Genomic DNA, 13703 nt, shown 5'->3' on the forward strand with positions numbered 1-13703 from the left:
TTATAAATCAATGGATAGATCAATAGAAATTTCGTTGCTCTAAAGATTACAATGGTTAATCTAAATATTTTAGACAGTTTCAAAATAAAACTAGATGAGTACATGAGATAGAGGGCAATAGAAATATATGCCGCGATATTGAGAAGAGATAAATGGAAATGGGTGGAGGCACCTGTGGATTATTAATATCACCTCAGTCCAGTTTAATTGTATCTGTGCTGCACGGTCTGTGCAAAATAACCAAGAATAAAGAGTGTTGCTGATGCATCATGTTTCATACTGACCCTCTGTGTTGAATGTGGAACCCCTTTAATTTAACTATATTATTGCTTGCTAACACTCCTGAAGGGACTGCAATGTGGAGTGGGACTTGGACAAGTGGGCTGCGCAGGCGCGGTGGGGAGGGTGCGGCTGAGCGCCGCGCAGGCGGACGAGCGACCTGAGCCCGCCAGCTGCAATTTCAATCAAGAAGCGGGCAGCGCGTGCGGGTTGTGTTCGTTGAGTCCGTTATTCCGGAGGCTGTCAAACCAACTGCCTACCTACCAACCACCCGACGGTGCCAATGGCGGAACGCGGGGCCGTAGAGGATCTGCGAGAAGATGCTATAATCGATTTCTTGGCAAAGAAAGGCGGCCGAGTGAAAAACAAGGAGCTGGTGGAGAAGTTTAAAAAATTCATCAACGCGCCGGAGCCGCAGCTGAAAGGTGAGGGATGGAGGGAGGGATCAGTCGTGTCCATTCGCCCGGCTGCCCCTTCTCACACCTGGTTGGCCCGCGGTACCACTGATGTCGCGCCTAGCAACGCCTCTGGCCGTGTGAATGGTCAACCGGGCTGTCAATCATTCGTGGAGACCCTGAGGTTCTGGTCGACCCTCATGGGGGATGGTGAACTGTTGGGATGGGCAAGTTTACCCTGGCATGGGACATCCAGGTGAATTTAAGGAATGGATGTTATTAAGTGGCAAAGGTTGGTTGGCAGGCAAGGTAGGTTCTGTTAGTTAACTGGGTAATTGGTTATGGGCTGAAAATGTGTTGCTGGAAAAGCGCAGCAGGTCAGGCAGCATCCAAGGAGCAGGAAATTCGACATTTCGGGCATAAACCCTTCTTCAGGAATTGGTTATGGGGTTAGAAGGTTTCTGAAGAAGGCTCCACAGAATTATTGATCAAAGCCCTCCTCACTGAGAAATGCATGAGGAGCTCCAATATTAGATATCTCCCACAGTGGTACTGGGTGAGTGCTGTCTCCAGATTGGGATGGCAGATAGGCAGTAAGGTGAGAAACTCCCTTTGCCAAGCAGATCAGAGGTAATCAATCCTTAAGGAGATTGACAAAAAGAGGAATGGGAATGTGGATAAGAATGTTTACTTACTTAAAATCTGGAATGGATTGCCTTGTGTGCTTTGAGGAGATTCAGTATCATACTGGCTTTCAAGGAATTGCATAAGTGCCTGCAGTGTAAATACTGGGCTGTGGGGAAAATGGTGCCAAGAGCAATGTTGTTTGGAGAGAGCCAGTACAGACAGTGTGGCCGAATGACCCCCTGTGGTAGAATCACAGAATGACTGCATATTTCAAATAGGTAAATATGTATCTGGATTATAAAGCCCAAAAATCACTGTTTTGATCTGTAATCTGGAGATGACTTGTTCAGCTGTGCTGGATAATTGACCCTACTGCTTCCTGAGATATAATCACCTACAGTCATTTGGCCCTAAATGCTTACATTTTTGGTTGATGTTGTTTAGTCTGAGCCAAATTAGGTTCAGAAGTGATGGCCATCTCCGCTAAATGGTTTTTATAGAAATTTTGAATCAACCCGTTCCTGCATGTTGTGACACAACTCTGGAGGTGAAACTTAAACCTGTTATCTGTCCCAAAGTTTGGGACACTACCACTATACAGCAAGAGCACCAAAATAATCTTTATATACTCAAGTTAAATTTATATATGTTACATATTAGTCTTGGAGCAGTAGGCAGATTTTAAAAGAAGAAAATATAATTATATCTGTCTTTGTTATAGTCAAGCATTTGTTGTGGAATTAATTTGACTAGGTTTAGACAATGTTTCTAGTGAGTTTTGAGAAGATTTGTAGCTCAGGTTGAGGTTCTGGATATAGGTTTGCTTGCTGAGCTGGAAGGTTCATTTTCAGATGTTTCGTCACCATACTAGTTAACATCTTCAGTGAGCCATACACCAACCATCACAAACCTCATCAGCAAGGACAGTATCGTCAAGCTAGTGTGCCTATGCCTTACCACCCACTTCACCTTCAACAACAAAACCTACAGAGAAACCAACAGAACACCCATAGGATCTCCAATATCAGGGTTCTTAGCAGAGACAGTAATGCAGAGACTCTAACAAATAGCTCTGCCAACCATCCAACCCAAACTTTGGGTCCGCTACGTGTATGACACTAAACGAAACCAATTAGAGGAAACCTTCAAGACCATCAATAGTACTCTTGCTGGCATAAAATGCTCTAAAGAGGAGGAAAACAACAACAAACTGCCATTCCTAGATGTCACAGTAGAGCGAACAGCCAAAGAGAAACTTCAAACCAGCTTCTACAGGAAAATAACACATATGGACCAAATATTGAACTACAGAAGCAATCACCCCAACATCCACAAACGAAGCTGCATCAGAACATTATTCCAACAAGTTTTCACACACTGCAGCACAGAGGAACTCTCAGAGCAGAGAAAAATCATCTATACAGTGTATTTCAAAAAAGGTACCTAGTTTTCATAAAGAAAATCTGCAACGTTCAAGCTGTTCAAAAATTAACTTTAAAATACTTTCTTTGCTTATTGAAAACTAATATAGAATTTCAGGATCGGAGGTGTCGCAAAATCTGATCACACATCACAGATTAGTGCAGACCTGCAGTGTCAACTTTTGTCCTTCGATGCTGTCTGACCTGTGCTTTTCCAGCTCCGCATTTCATCAGCTCTGACTTCTAGCATCTGTTGTCCTCTGTTCAATTCAATACTTTGCATGAACAAACCATGCAGGATGGTAATGGCTATCCCCTTGGAAGTGCCAGGAAATCACAACGGTCAGGTGATTTTTAATGTGGTTGGGGGACCATTATTGGACTAACACGATGATTTGAAAGGAATTTTGGTACTATGGTACTGAACTTCCTCTGTGATCAGAACCTTACTTGTCTTGGACTTCGAAATGCTTTTGGAAACATTGAACAAAACTGATATCCTCTAAATGTGGTTTCTGCTGGGCTGATGCCTTCATGTTAGCTGTAATTCCTAAGGCAGTCAAGAAATGGGAGCTAAAGCTGTAAAAGTGGTAAACAGTGTGTTTCCTCCCTTATTTGAATTGTAGCCATGATTCTAAAGGGGTGAAAAATCTGTAGGACAATGATTTGCTTCAAATAATTCATAATTCCAAGTTTACACCCCTATTGTATAATTTTAGACCCCTCTACTCTGTCCAAACTTCCAGGTCAGGAGGTTTAACATCTGGAAGTTGGCACTGTACTTTTAAGTCAGGCAAGTAGATTAAGAATGATGACAGTAAAAGAGTTTGATGGCCTTAAGGCTGCAGGTGGGTTGGGACTGAAGCCTCAAAGGCAATAATGCAAAATGTATACCTGAGAGTCCCAGGGTCATTTTGACTCATGGGTGCCAGAAAGAATTAATGCTCTTGTCTGCAGCGATGCCTGCGTCCACCGTGCCCTGCTTCCCCACCCCCCATTTTTAAAAAATGTGTATACAAGCAAGTGTTCCCTTTGCCAGTACTGTAGAGTTATAGAGATGTACAGCATGGAAGCAGACCCTTCGGTCCAACTTGTCCATGCCGACCAGATATTTCAACCCAATCTAGTCACACCTGCCATCACCCGGCCCGTATCTCTCCAAACCCTTCTATTCAAATACTCATTCAGATGTCTTTTAAATGTTGTCATTGTACTAGCCTCCACCACTTCCTCTGGCAGCTCATTCCATACATGTATCACCCTCTGCGTGACAAAGTTGTCCCTTAGGTCTCTTTCATATCTTTCCACTCTCACCCTAAACCTATGCCCTCTAGTTCTGGACTCCCCCACCCCAGGGAAAAGACCTTGCCTATTTATCCTATCCATGTCCCTCATGAATTATAAACCTCTATAAAGTCACCCCTCAGCCTTCGATGTTCTAGGGAAAACAGCCCTAGCCTATTCATCCTCTCCCTATAGCTCATATCCTCCAAACCTAGCAACATCCTTGGTTACTTGAAGATTTCTGATGACATGGGACACACCCTAAAATTTACAGGTTATAGTGGGCAAGGCAACTGTGGAGATGCTCCAGCGAATGGACAACTCACCTAACCTGGCGAATAAGGGCTCTTTACTTGATCTCAAGCACTTACTCCTTTAAAGGTTCTGACTCTCTCAGCAACACTGGAGGAAAAAAATGGTGTTTAATAGTTACCCAAGGCAATATGTTTGTATCAGTCCAGACTATTAGTACCAGAAGGCACATGTTCCATAGGTAAACCCAAAAAAGTTTTAATTAAATAATGAAAGTGAGTTGTTGCATGAGTTACTCTGATATAAAATGAGAAAGTAGGAAGCAGTTAAATTGATGAAAGGAATCCACAAAGAGCTACCATTATTTGGCTTTATCATATAAAGCCACTCTTGTACAGAAAATATTTGAACAGTGAGAATTAATAAATATGAGATGTAAATTTGCTTAACCTCAACTTACGGTTATAGAGAGAAATGGCATGGAAACAGACCCTTTGGTCCAATTAGTCCATGCTGACAAGATATCCTAGGTAAATCGAGTCCCATTTGTCAGCATTTGACCCATATCCCTCTAAACCCATCCAGGTGCCTTGTACCAACCTCCACCACTGCCACTGGCAGCTCATTGCATACATTTTAAATCTTTCCCCTTTTATCTTAAACCTGTAGCTTCTAGTTTTGGACCCCCCCTACCCTCAGTCAAAGACGATGGCTATTCACCTCATCTATGCTCATGATTGTTATAAACCTCTATAAGGTCACCCCTCAGCCTTCGGTGCTCCAGTCTATTCTGTCTCTCCCTATAGCTCAAACCCTTCAATCATTGCAAGATCTTTGTAAATTTTTTCTGAACCCTTTCAAGTATCTTCCTCCATCTCCTGCGGTTCCACGAATATGCGGCCTTGCTAATCTTTCAGTGACCCTATTCTCTCCCTAGTTACCCTTTTGTCCTTAATATATTTATAGAAATCCTTTTAATTCTCCTTCACCCTATTTGCCAAAGCTATTTCATGTTCCCTTTTTTGCTCTTCTGATTTCCCTCTTCAGTATACTCCAACTGCCATTTATACTTCTCTGGGGATCACTCAATACCTGCTTTCTACATCTGTTGTTGACATATGCTTCCTTTTTCTTGACCAGAACCTCCATTTCTTTAGATGAAAAGTGTGGTGCTGGAAAAGTGCAGCAGGCCAGGCAGCATCCGAGGAGCAGGAGAATCGACGTTTCAGGCATATAAGCCCTTCTTCAGAAATGAGGCTGGTGTGCCAAGCAGGCTGAGATAAAAGGTGGTGGTGGGGGGTGGAATTTGGGGGAAGGGCGCTGGGAATACGATAGGTGGAAGGATTGTGGGTGATAGGCGAGAGAGGGGGTGGGGCGGAGAGGTCGGGAAGAAGATTGCAGGTCAAGAAGGCGGTGCTGAATCCGGGAGTTGGGACTGAGATAAGGTGGGGGGAGGGGAAATGAGGAAGCTGGAGAAATCTACATTCATCCCGTGTGGTTGGAGGGTTCCTAGGCAGAAGATGGGGGGGGTGGATGGACTTGATGAGGGAGTCGCGGAGGGAGTGGTCTCTGGAACGCTGATAGGGATGGGGAAGGAAATATATCCTTGGTGGTGGGCTCTGTTTGGAGGTGGCGGAAATAACGGAGGGTGATACAATGTATCTGAAGGTTGGTGGGGTGGAAGATGAGGACCAGTGGGGTTCTGTCCTGGTGGCGATTGGAGGGGAGGGGTTCAAGGGCGGAGGTGCGGGAAGTGGAGGAGGTGTTGAAACTGATATAACCTTTGCTGTCTAACTGGCTAATACCTGGCATGACTGAAACATGTGTTACTGGAAAAGTGCAGCAGGTCAGGCAGCATCCAAGGAGTAGGAGAATCGACGTTTCGGGCATAAGCCCTTCTTCAGGAATGAGGAAGGTGTGCCAAGCAGGTTAAGATAAAAGGTAGGGAGGATGGACTTGGAGGACAGGCGTTGGGAATGCGATAGGTGGAAGGAAGTTAAGGTGAGGGTGATAGGCTGGGGTGGGGGTGGAGAGGTCAAGAAGGCGGTGCTGAGTCTGAGGGTTGGGACTGAGATAAGGTGGGGGGAGGGGAAATGAGGAAGCTGGTGAAATCTGTATTCATCCCTTGTGGTTGGAGGGTTCCTAGGCGGACATTGAGGCGCTTTTCCTCCAGGCGTCATGTTGCCATGGTCTGGCAATGGAGGAGGTCAAGGACCTGCATGTCCTTGGGGAGTGGGAGGGGAAGTTAGTGTTCAGCCACGGAGCGGTTGGGTTGGTTGGTGTGGGTGTCCCAGGCGCATACTCTTAAATGTTCAGCAAATAGGTGGCTTGTCTCCCCAATGTAGAGGAGGCCACATCGGGTGCAGCGGATGTAGTAAATGATGTGTGTGGAGGTACAGGTGAATTTGTGACGGATATGGAAGGATTCCGTGGGGCCTTGGAAGGAAGTGAGGGGGGAGTGTGGGTGCAAGTTTTGCATTTCTTGCAGTTGCAGGGGAAGGTACCAGGAGTGGAGGTTGGGTTGGTGGAGAGTGTGGACCTGACGAGGGATCGCGGAGGGAGTGGTCTTTCCGGAACGCTGATAGGGGAGGGGAGGGAAATATATCTTTGGTGGGGTCTGTTTGGAGGTGACGGAAATGACGGAGGATGATACAATGTATCTGGGGGTTGGTGGGGGGGTAGGTGAGGACCAGTGGGGTTCTGTCCTCGTGGCGATTGGAGGGGGCGGGGTTTAAGGGCGGCATAAGTTAATGTTATGAATGTATATTCCCAAAAGATTTTTTAATCCTTTTTTTAGATTGGATTACTTAGTGTGGAAACAGGCCCTTCAGCCCAACAAGTCCACACCGACCGGCTGAAGCGCAACCCACCCATTCCCATTCCCTTTTATTGGCGTTAATGTTTGCTGCCTAAAGCTATTCAAGACTAGGAACTGAGCCTGAGTTTTGTGTGGTCTCACATAACATTACAATCTACAGAGGGCAGGCTACAATCGGTTTATCTTTTTCAAAGATTTCTGTTAGCTCACACTAACATTGCTGTACCACTCTTTTGCATTTGTCGTTGAACAGCTTGCTGCATATAATCAGTGTTTAATTGACATATGTTTCTAAATTAATAAATTGACTGCTACTACTACAAAATAACCTAGATATTCTAATGTCTAGAGACGTTGGAGCAGCACAGTCTAGAACTTTGTGTTGGGACCATGCAGAATTCCCAAAGCAGCAGACTCTGCTGGAATTTGAAACTTGTAATGACAGTTTCCCTGTGCCTGCAAAATCCCCTTTAAAGTCAGAAACTCCGGAGGGTTCTGGCTGAGTTAGACACATGGAAAAGTTTAGATTAGATTACTTACAGTGTGGAAACAGGCCCTTCGGCCCAACAAGTCCCCACCGACCCGCCGAAGCGCAACCCACCCATACCCCTACCCTAACACTACGGGCAATTTAGCATGGCCAATTCACCTGACCCGCACATCTTTGGACTGTGGGAGGAAACCGGAGCACCCGGAGGAAACCCACGCAGACATGGGGAGAACGTGCAAACTCCACACAGTCAGTCGCCTGAGTTGGGAATTGAACCCGGGTCTCAGGCGCTGTGAGACAGCAGTGCTAACCACTGTGCCACCGTGCCGCCCTCAAGGATTAAAAAACTTGACATCCGGAATACTCAGGTTGTAAGTTTGCTTGCTGAGCTGGTAGATTTATTTTCGGATGTTTTGTCACCATGCTAAGTAATATTGTCAGTGGGCCTCTGATGAAGTGCTGGTGTTCAGTCCAACTTGCTATTTATCTCTAATGGTCTGATATGGGTGATATCGCTTCTGGTTCTTTTTCTGAGGGAGGTTGGTAAATGGGTTCCAAATTGAGATGTTTGTTAATGGAGTTCTGGTTTGAATATCAGGCCTCTAGGAATTCCTATGCATGTCTTTGTTTAGCCTCTCCAAGAATAGATGTATTGTCCCAGTCAAACTGGTCATCACGAAACACAGCAAAATAAAAGAAACCCACAAACACAAACAACACTGGTTTAAAGTTCACCAAAGCGGAAGAGAACAACAAAAGACTCCCTTTCCTAGACGTCATGGTACAATGCAAAGCCAATGAGCAGCCTACAGACCAACGTTTACAGGAAAGCCTCACGCACTGATTACATACTCAACTACAGGAGCATTCATCCCAACTCTCTCAAACCGAACTGCATCAGGGTATTATTTAAAGGAGCCACGCCAGAAACTAAGAAACTGAGGAAAAAAAACACCTGTATGATGTATTCAAAACGACGCGTACCCAATAAGCGCAATCTGCTGATTCCTACGCAACATGCCTAGAAACTCTAGCCACCCTATCGTACGTTAAAGACATCTCTGAGATGGCGACTCTGGCCCCTAAGCATCATGGTAGTCTACAAACCTAACACCACATTAAAACACCACCTGATGAATTTAAAGAACCCCGTAACAACAAATAGCAGATCGGACATTATATACAAAATACCCTGCAAGGACTGCAGCAAACATTATGTTGGACAGATGGGCAGGAAACTAGCCATCAGATTACATGAGCACCAACTAGCTACCAAATGACATGACGAACTATCACTAGTATCCATACATAAATGAAGAGGAACACCTTGGGACAATACATCCATCCTGGGATAGGCTAAACAAAGACATGCATGGGAATTCCTAGAGGTTTGGCATTCAATCTGGACCTCCATTAACAAACATATCAATTTGGAGCTGAAAATGTGTTGTTGGTTAAAGCGCAGCAGGTCAGGCAGCATCCAAGGAACCTATCAATTTGGACCCCATTTAGCAACCTCTCAGGAAAAGAACTGGAAGTAATATCACCCACCACAACGGTCCCAGACAGATAAATAGCAAGCAGAACTGAACACCAGCATTCATCAGAGGCTCATTGGTATTACCTAGCATGGTGACAAAATCTGAGAACAAATCAGCTCAGTGAGCAAACTTACAATCTGATCTGCAAAGAGAGCTACAAATCTTCTCAAATAGCAAACCTGGGTAACTATTTAAATTGTGTCCTCCAACTCTAACCTTACTCCCCTCCTCCCGGATCAGACCTGACAAGACCCAATCCAAGCTGACATCCGCTCAGTACTGGCTTAACCCATTTGGAGTTGACACCTCTCCCATCTGTCACACCTACCCCTTGTCTCTTGCTGAATCCTGGCATGACAACTCCCACTCCCAAGAATCTCAACAGCCACTTACCCAAACTGACACCATTGTTGCCAGTATTTCTTTACTATCTCCATTCCCAACCAACTCTTCACAGTTCCTACCTGTTGACCCCACCCAGTAGCCCACACTTATTTGCCTGGAATGCTGGAATCCTACCTACTTGCTTTATCTTACATACTCACCCTTTTAAAGGAGCTGACATTTTGAAATCTCAACACACAGCAACTGACTGTTTCAAAAGGGACAATTTTCTTAACTAGATTTGTGGATTCTTGGACAGATTCATAATAGGGCTGTGTACAAGAATCTCCAGTGCGGAAATCATCTAAATGTAAGTGGTAATTTTAAATGTAATAAAAATTGAAAATCTGGTTTGTGACCATGATTGGAATATCTGTATTGAAATATGGAGTGATTACTGTGGTTTACATAAAACTCTTACATGGCTGATTAGTCACATAGTTCAAACATCTTAAATGTTTTAAGGACCTGATGCAATTGGCTTTGAAACTGAGCTGAACTGGATTAGTTATATAAACACTAGCTGCCAGATTACATTAACGGCCTGAAATTGTGATGAGAAATTGAGACCTGTATGCCCAATGCCTACCCATCATCTCCAAGACAGAAATCCTGTGATGGAATGCATTCCCCTTGCATGGATGAGTGCAGCTTCTGTGACATGAATAGCTTGACGGCATTCAGGACAAGGAAGCCTGCGTGATTGGTACCACATCCACAAACATTCACTCCTTTCACCACTGGTGCAGTTACTTCATTGTGCACCATTTACAAGATACACAAACTCACAAAAGATTCTTAGACTTCATATTCCAAAGCTTGGAATAGTTTGGGTGTAGACCCACCAGACAGCACCCATCTGTAGTAACATAGCACTTCATTGCTGCCCAAGACTGTACTCTGTTCCAATTTGATTTGGTAGGATTAGGAGATGTATTTAAGTCATTTAAATCTGTTTTGCTATTTTAGATTATTTGTGATCTCTGATCTAAGTTTATACAGTCAACATTACTTCATATTCCTTGGACTTTTTGGTTAACAAAAAAAACTATCCATTGTAGATTTATGATTTAAATATTGACTGTCTAATGGAAGAAGGCATAAGACTGCCATCCTTGGTTTTAAAAAAAAGTATTGTGTGACTTCTTTCCTGAATTGCTTGGCTCTAAATTTTAAAAAAATGAATATCCCCTAGTCCTAGCTTGCCTATCCAACAGAAATAATACATATAGTTTCTCACTACAAGTTACCACCATCTAAAGGAAACTAGCAAAATCAACGAATGATTCTCAAGGTTTGTTTTCATTCAGTCAAATCACCCTTTTGTATTTGTGTGGGTTCTCCTTGTAATTAAACCCTGGCAGTCCAGGTAATTATTTCAGCAAATCAGTGCTGCATACCTGACAAGGCCGACATATCCTTTCTAAGGTGTTGTGCCAAAACTTGCTCTTTTGTTTAATATATCCTATGTTCCGGGGGATGTAACCCTAGTTTATGTAATTGGTCTTCAAAGTTTGACCCTTGGATCCATGTACTATTCTAGTAAAATACTGCTGTATTTCTTCCAAGACCAATGACTTCTTCTTAATGTATAGTGTCCAGAATTTCTTGAAGTACATCAGGTTTGGTCACCCCAGAATTTTTGTTTTAACATTGTTGCAGCCGTCTTGTATGCCAAACTTTAAAGTACAATGGTCAGAACCTTTTTGGGTTATTTTTAGATTAGACTTTTTTTTAGATTAGACTCAGTGTGGAAACAGGCCCTTCGGCCCAACAAGTCCACACCGACCCGCCGAAGCGAAACCCACCCATACCCTTACATTTACCCCTTACCTAATACTAGGGGCAATTTAGCATGGCCAATTCACCTGACCCGCACATCTTTGGACTGTGGGAGGAAACCGGAGCACCCGGAGGAAACCCACGCAGACACGGGGAGAACGTGCAAACTCCACACAGTCAGTCGCCTGAGTCGGGAATTGAACCCGGGTCTCAGGCGCTGTGAGGCAGAAGTGCTAACCACTGTGCCACCGTGCCGCCCACCGTGTCCCTGTTCATTACATTTTAATGATCCAGTTCTTGGACCCATTAGCTGCTTTAAGCTTTTTACCATTTAGAAAGCATTCATGATCCATCTTGCTTTCGACCAAAGTGGATGTTCTTAAAACTTGCTTACATTTGAAATCTATCTGCCATAGATTTGCACACCTATTTACTGAAATTACCAACATATTTCTAGATTGTTTCCACCTAAACCTCCACCAGTGCCACCAAGCTTTGTCATTGTCAAATTTGAGGTAAGTTGTAACCCATTCAGCTTTATAAACCATTAATAAGTACAGTGATTAGGTGAGACCTGAATGAAACCCCTGTGCAGCAATATTAGGCACATCCTGACAATTACATACCCATTATCTCTACTCTATTTCCTGCCACTGAGCGAACTTCTTTACTTGGTCAATGGTTTGCCCTTAATTTCATGATCTTTGCATGAGGTCAGCTGTCACTATGAGGGACTTCAGCAATGCCTCCTGGACATTCATGATCAAAATTGATAAAAATTACACTCCCTCAGTCAATTCTTCTAAATAAAAAAAATCAAGTTCACCAAAGCTTTGCTTACAAATCCATGTTGGTGCTCTCCAATCAGATGAAAATTTTCAAGGTTTCAGTCACTTTAGGTTTGTCTTAGTTTGCTTTGTTCATGTTTATAGGCAGCAGAAATGCATTGTTCAGTCTCCAGTGCTGTGCAAGAGCTTTTACTTAATCAACAATTAAGTGATGGTAAGATTTTTGAATGAAAATAGAGAAGTTTAATTTTTTTTAGACAAGATCTTAGAATTATTTATTCTTCAGCTAGCATGTAATAAATAACAGAAATATTGTCCTGTTCATCTTATATTTATTCTTAAAACCCCAGAAACCCAGACCTCTTATAAATTCAATCTGTTTTAAGTATTAAATGACTGCTAGGGCAGTTTTATCTGTGTATCTTTTAATCCACTTTTAACTGGATTGAGTATTTCAGATATTTCAAGTTATGTAGAGGGTTTTACAGCAAATGTTGCAATCCAGTAATTACAAGCAATAAATATTAAGTTTGCTCACAATGCAGACAACCTCTTTAGCATTTGATGAAGCTGTCTTTGTGCCATCTAGCTTAGTTTTAAATGCACAAGAAATTCTACCCCTATTTTTATGTCCGAGCATTTGAAAGTGAAGGAAGAACATCAATGTAGTGTCAAATCTGCAACTACACTTCTGAATGTGGTTAAATGGTTTGTGGGTTCTTCTGAACAGAGATCTTTTGAATGAGGGAAATAAAGTTTCTGGTGCGTTTCCACTACTTGTGTTTAAATGAGTCAATAAACATGATCTGTAATTTTATTTAGGATTAAGAAAAACAAAGTATGGAAATGTTCAATGATCCAACTGAAGTAGTCATTTCTATTTGTATTGTTTCATCCAGACATTCCATAGTACTTCATACTTCATGAGTTCATAGTCTCAATTATTCAGATTTGTAACAGAGCAGTTTATCTTTTTTTCTGGTGACCTGAGAGAGGTCTATTGTTCAATGTACCAGGATAGTGCTCTGCTCCACCTAATAGAATCTTCACTTTAAGGTTGCTATGGAAATTCAGTACTTCTGTACTGTGCTAAAATGGAACTATGTACTGTGGTCCTTCAATTGTCAAGACTCTAGTGAGATTAGAGTACTGGAATGAAACCCCACTATTTCATGAATTGTTGCATGTGTGGATTATGGTATCTCTCTGGGCCTTCCCATGTTCGCTGATTATCTGCAGGGGATTTTGATAGTGATTTGGGTAGAAAGCATTTTGTCCTGAAAAAAAATAGTTGTGCAATTGGATGAGAGTTCCAACTTTATTCATATTGGTAGTCCATAGTGAGTTAAAAATCAGTATGAATTTCTCTACCAATGCTTTAGTTGTAATTGTTGAAGGAATAAACTTCAGGAAATTGGCTTATCAGTCTTTGCAAGGGCACACTGGTAATGATTCTACACAGCCTACAAACTCTGCTAAATAATTCTTCAAAAACTGTTCTGGGTATTAAAGATGCTGGTTTGATTAAATGTTGAGGTTTTCTCACAACAAATATGACATAAAAGAACCACACTGTGTCCTTATGAAGCCTTAGCTGGGTAATATGGCTGTTTATCAATTCTTGGGCTTTTTGTTTTCCTAT

The 13703-nt window shown here is 42.8% G+C and overlaps 1 protein-coding gene across 1 annotated transcript in view; it reads left to right on the forward strand.

The window, feature by feature from the left end:
- Positions 1-406: 406 nt before the first annotated feature.
- Positions 407-13703, forward strand: part of LOC132822646 (ankyrin repeat domain-containing protein SOWAHA-like) — an 80268-nt gene continuing 66971 nt past the window's right edge. Inside the window, exon 1 of the mRNA XM_060835892.1 lies at positions 407-704. Coding sequence (XP_060691875.1) covers positions 563-704 — 142 coding nt within the window. The 5' untranslated portion in view covers positions 407-562. The remainder of the gene's footprint in view (positions 705-13703) is intronic.

Source organism: Hemiscyllium ocellatum, chromosome 15 (genome assembly GCF_020745735.1).
Source record: "Hemiscyllium ocellatum isolate sHemOce1 chromosome 15, sHemOce1.pat.X.cur, whole genome shotgun sequence".
NCBI lineage: Eukaryota > Metazoa > Chordata > Chondrichthyes > Orectolobiformes > Hemiscylliidae > Hemiscyllium > Hemiscyllium ocellatum.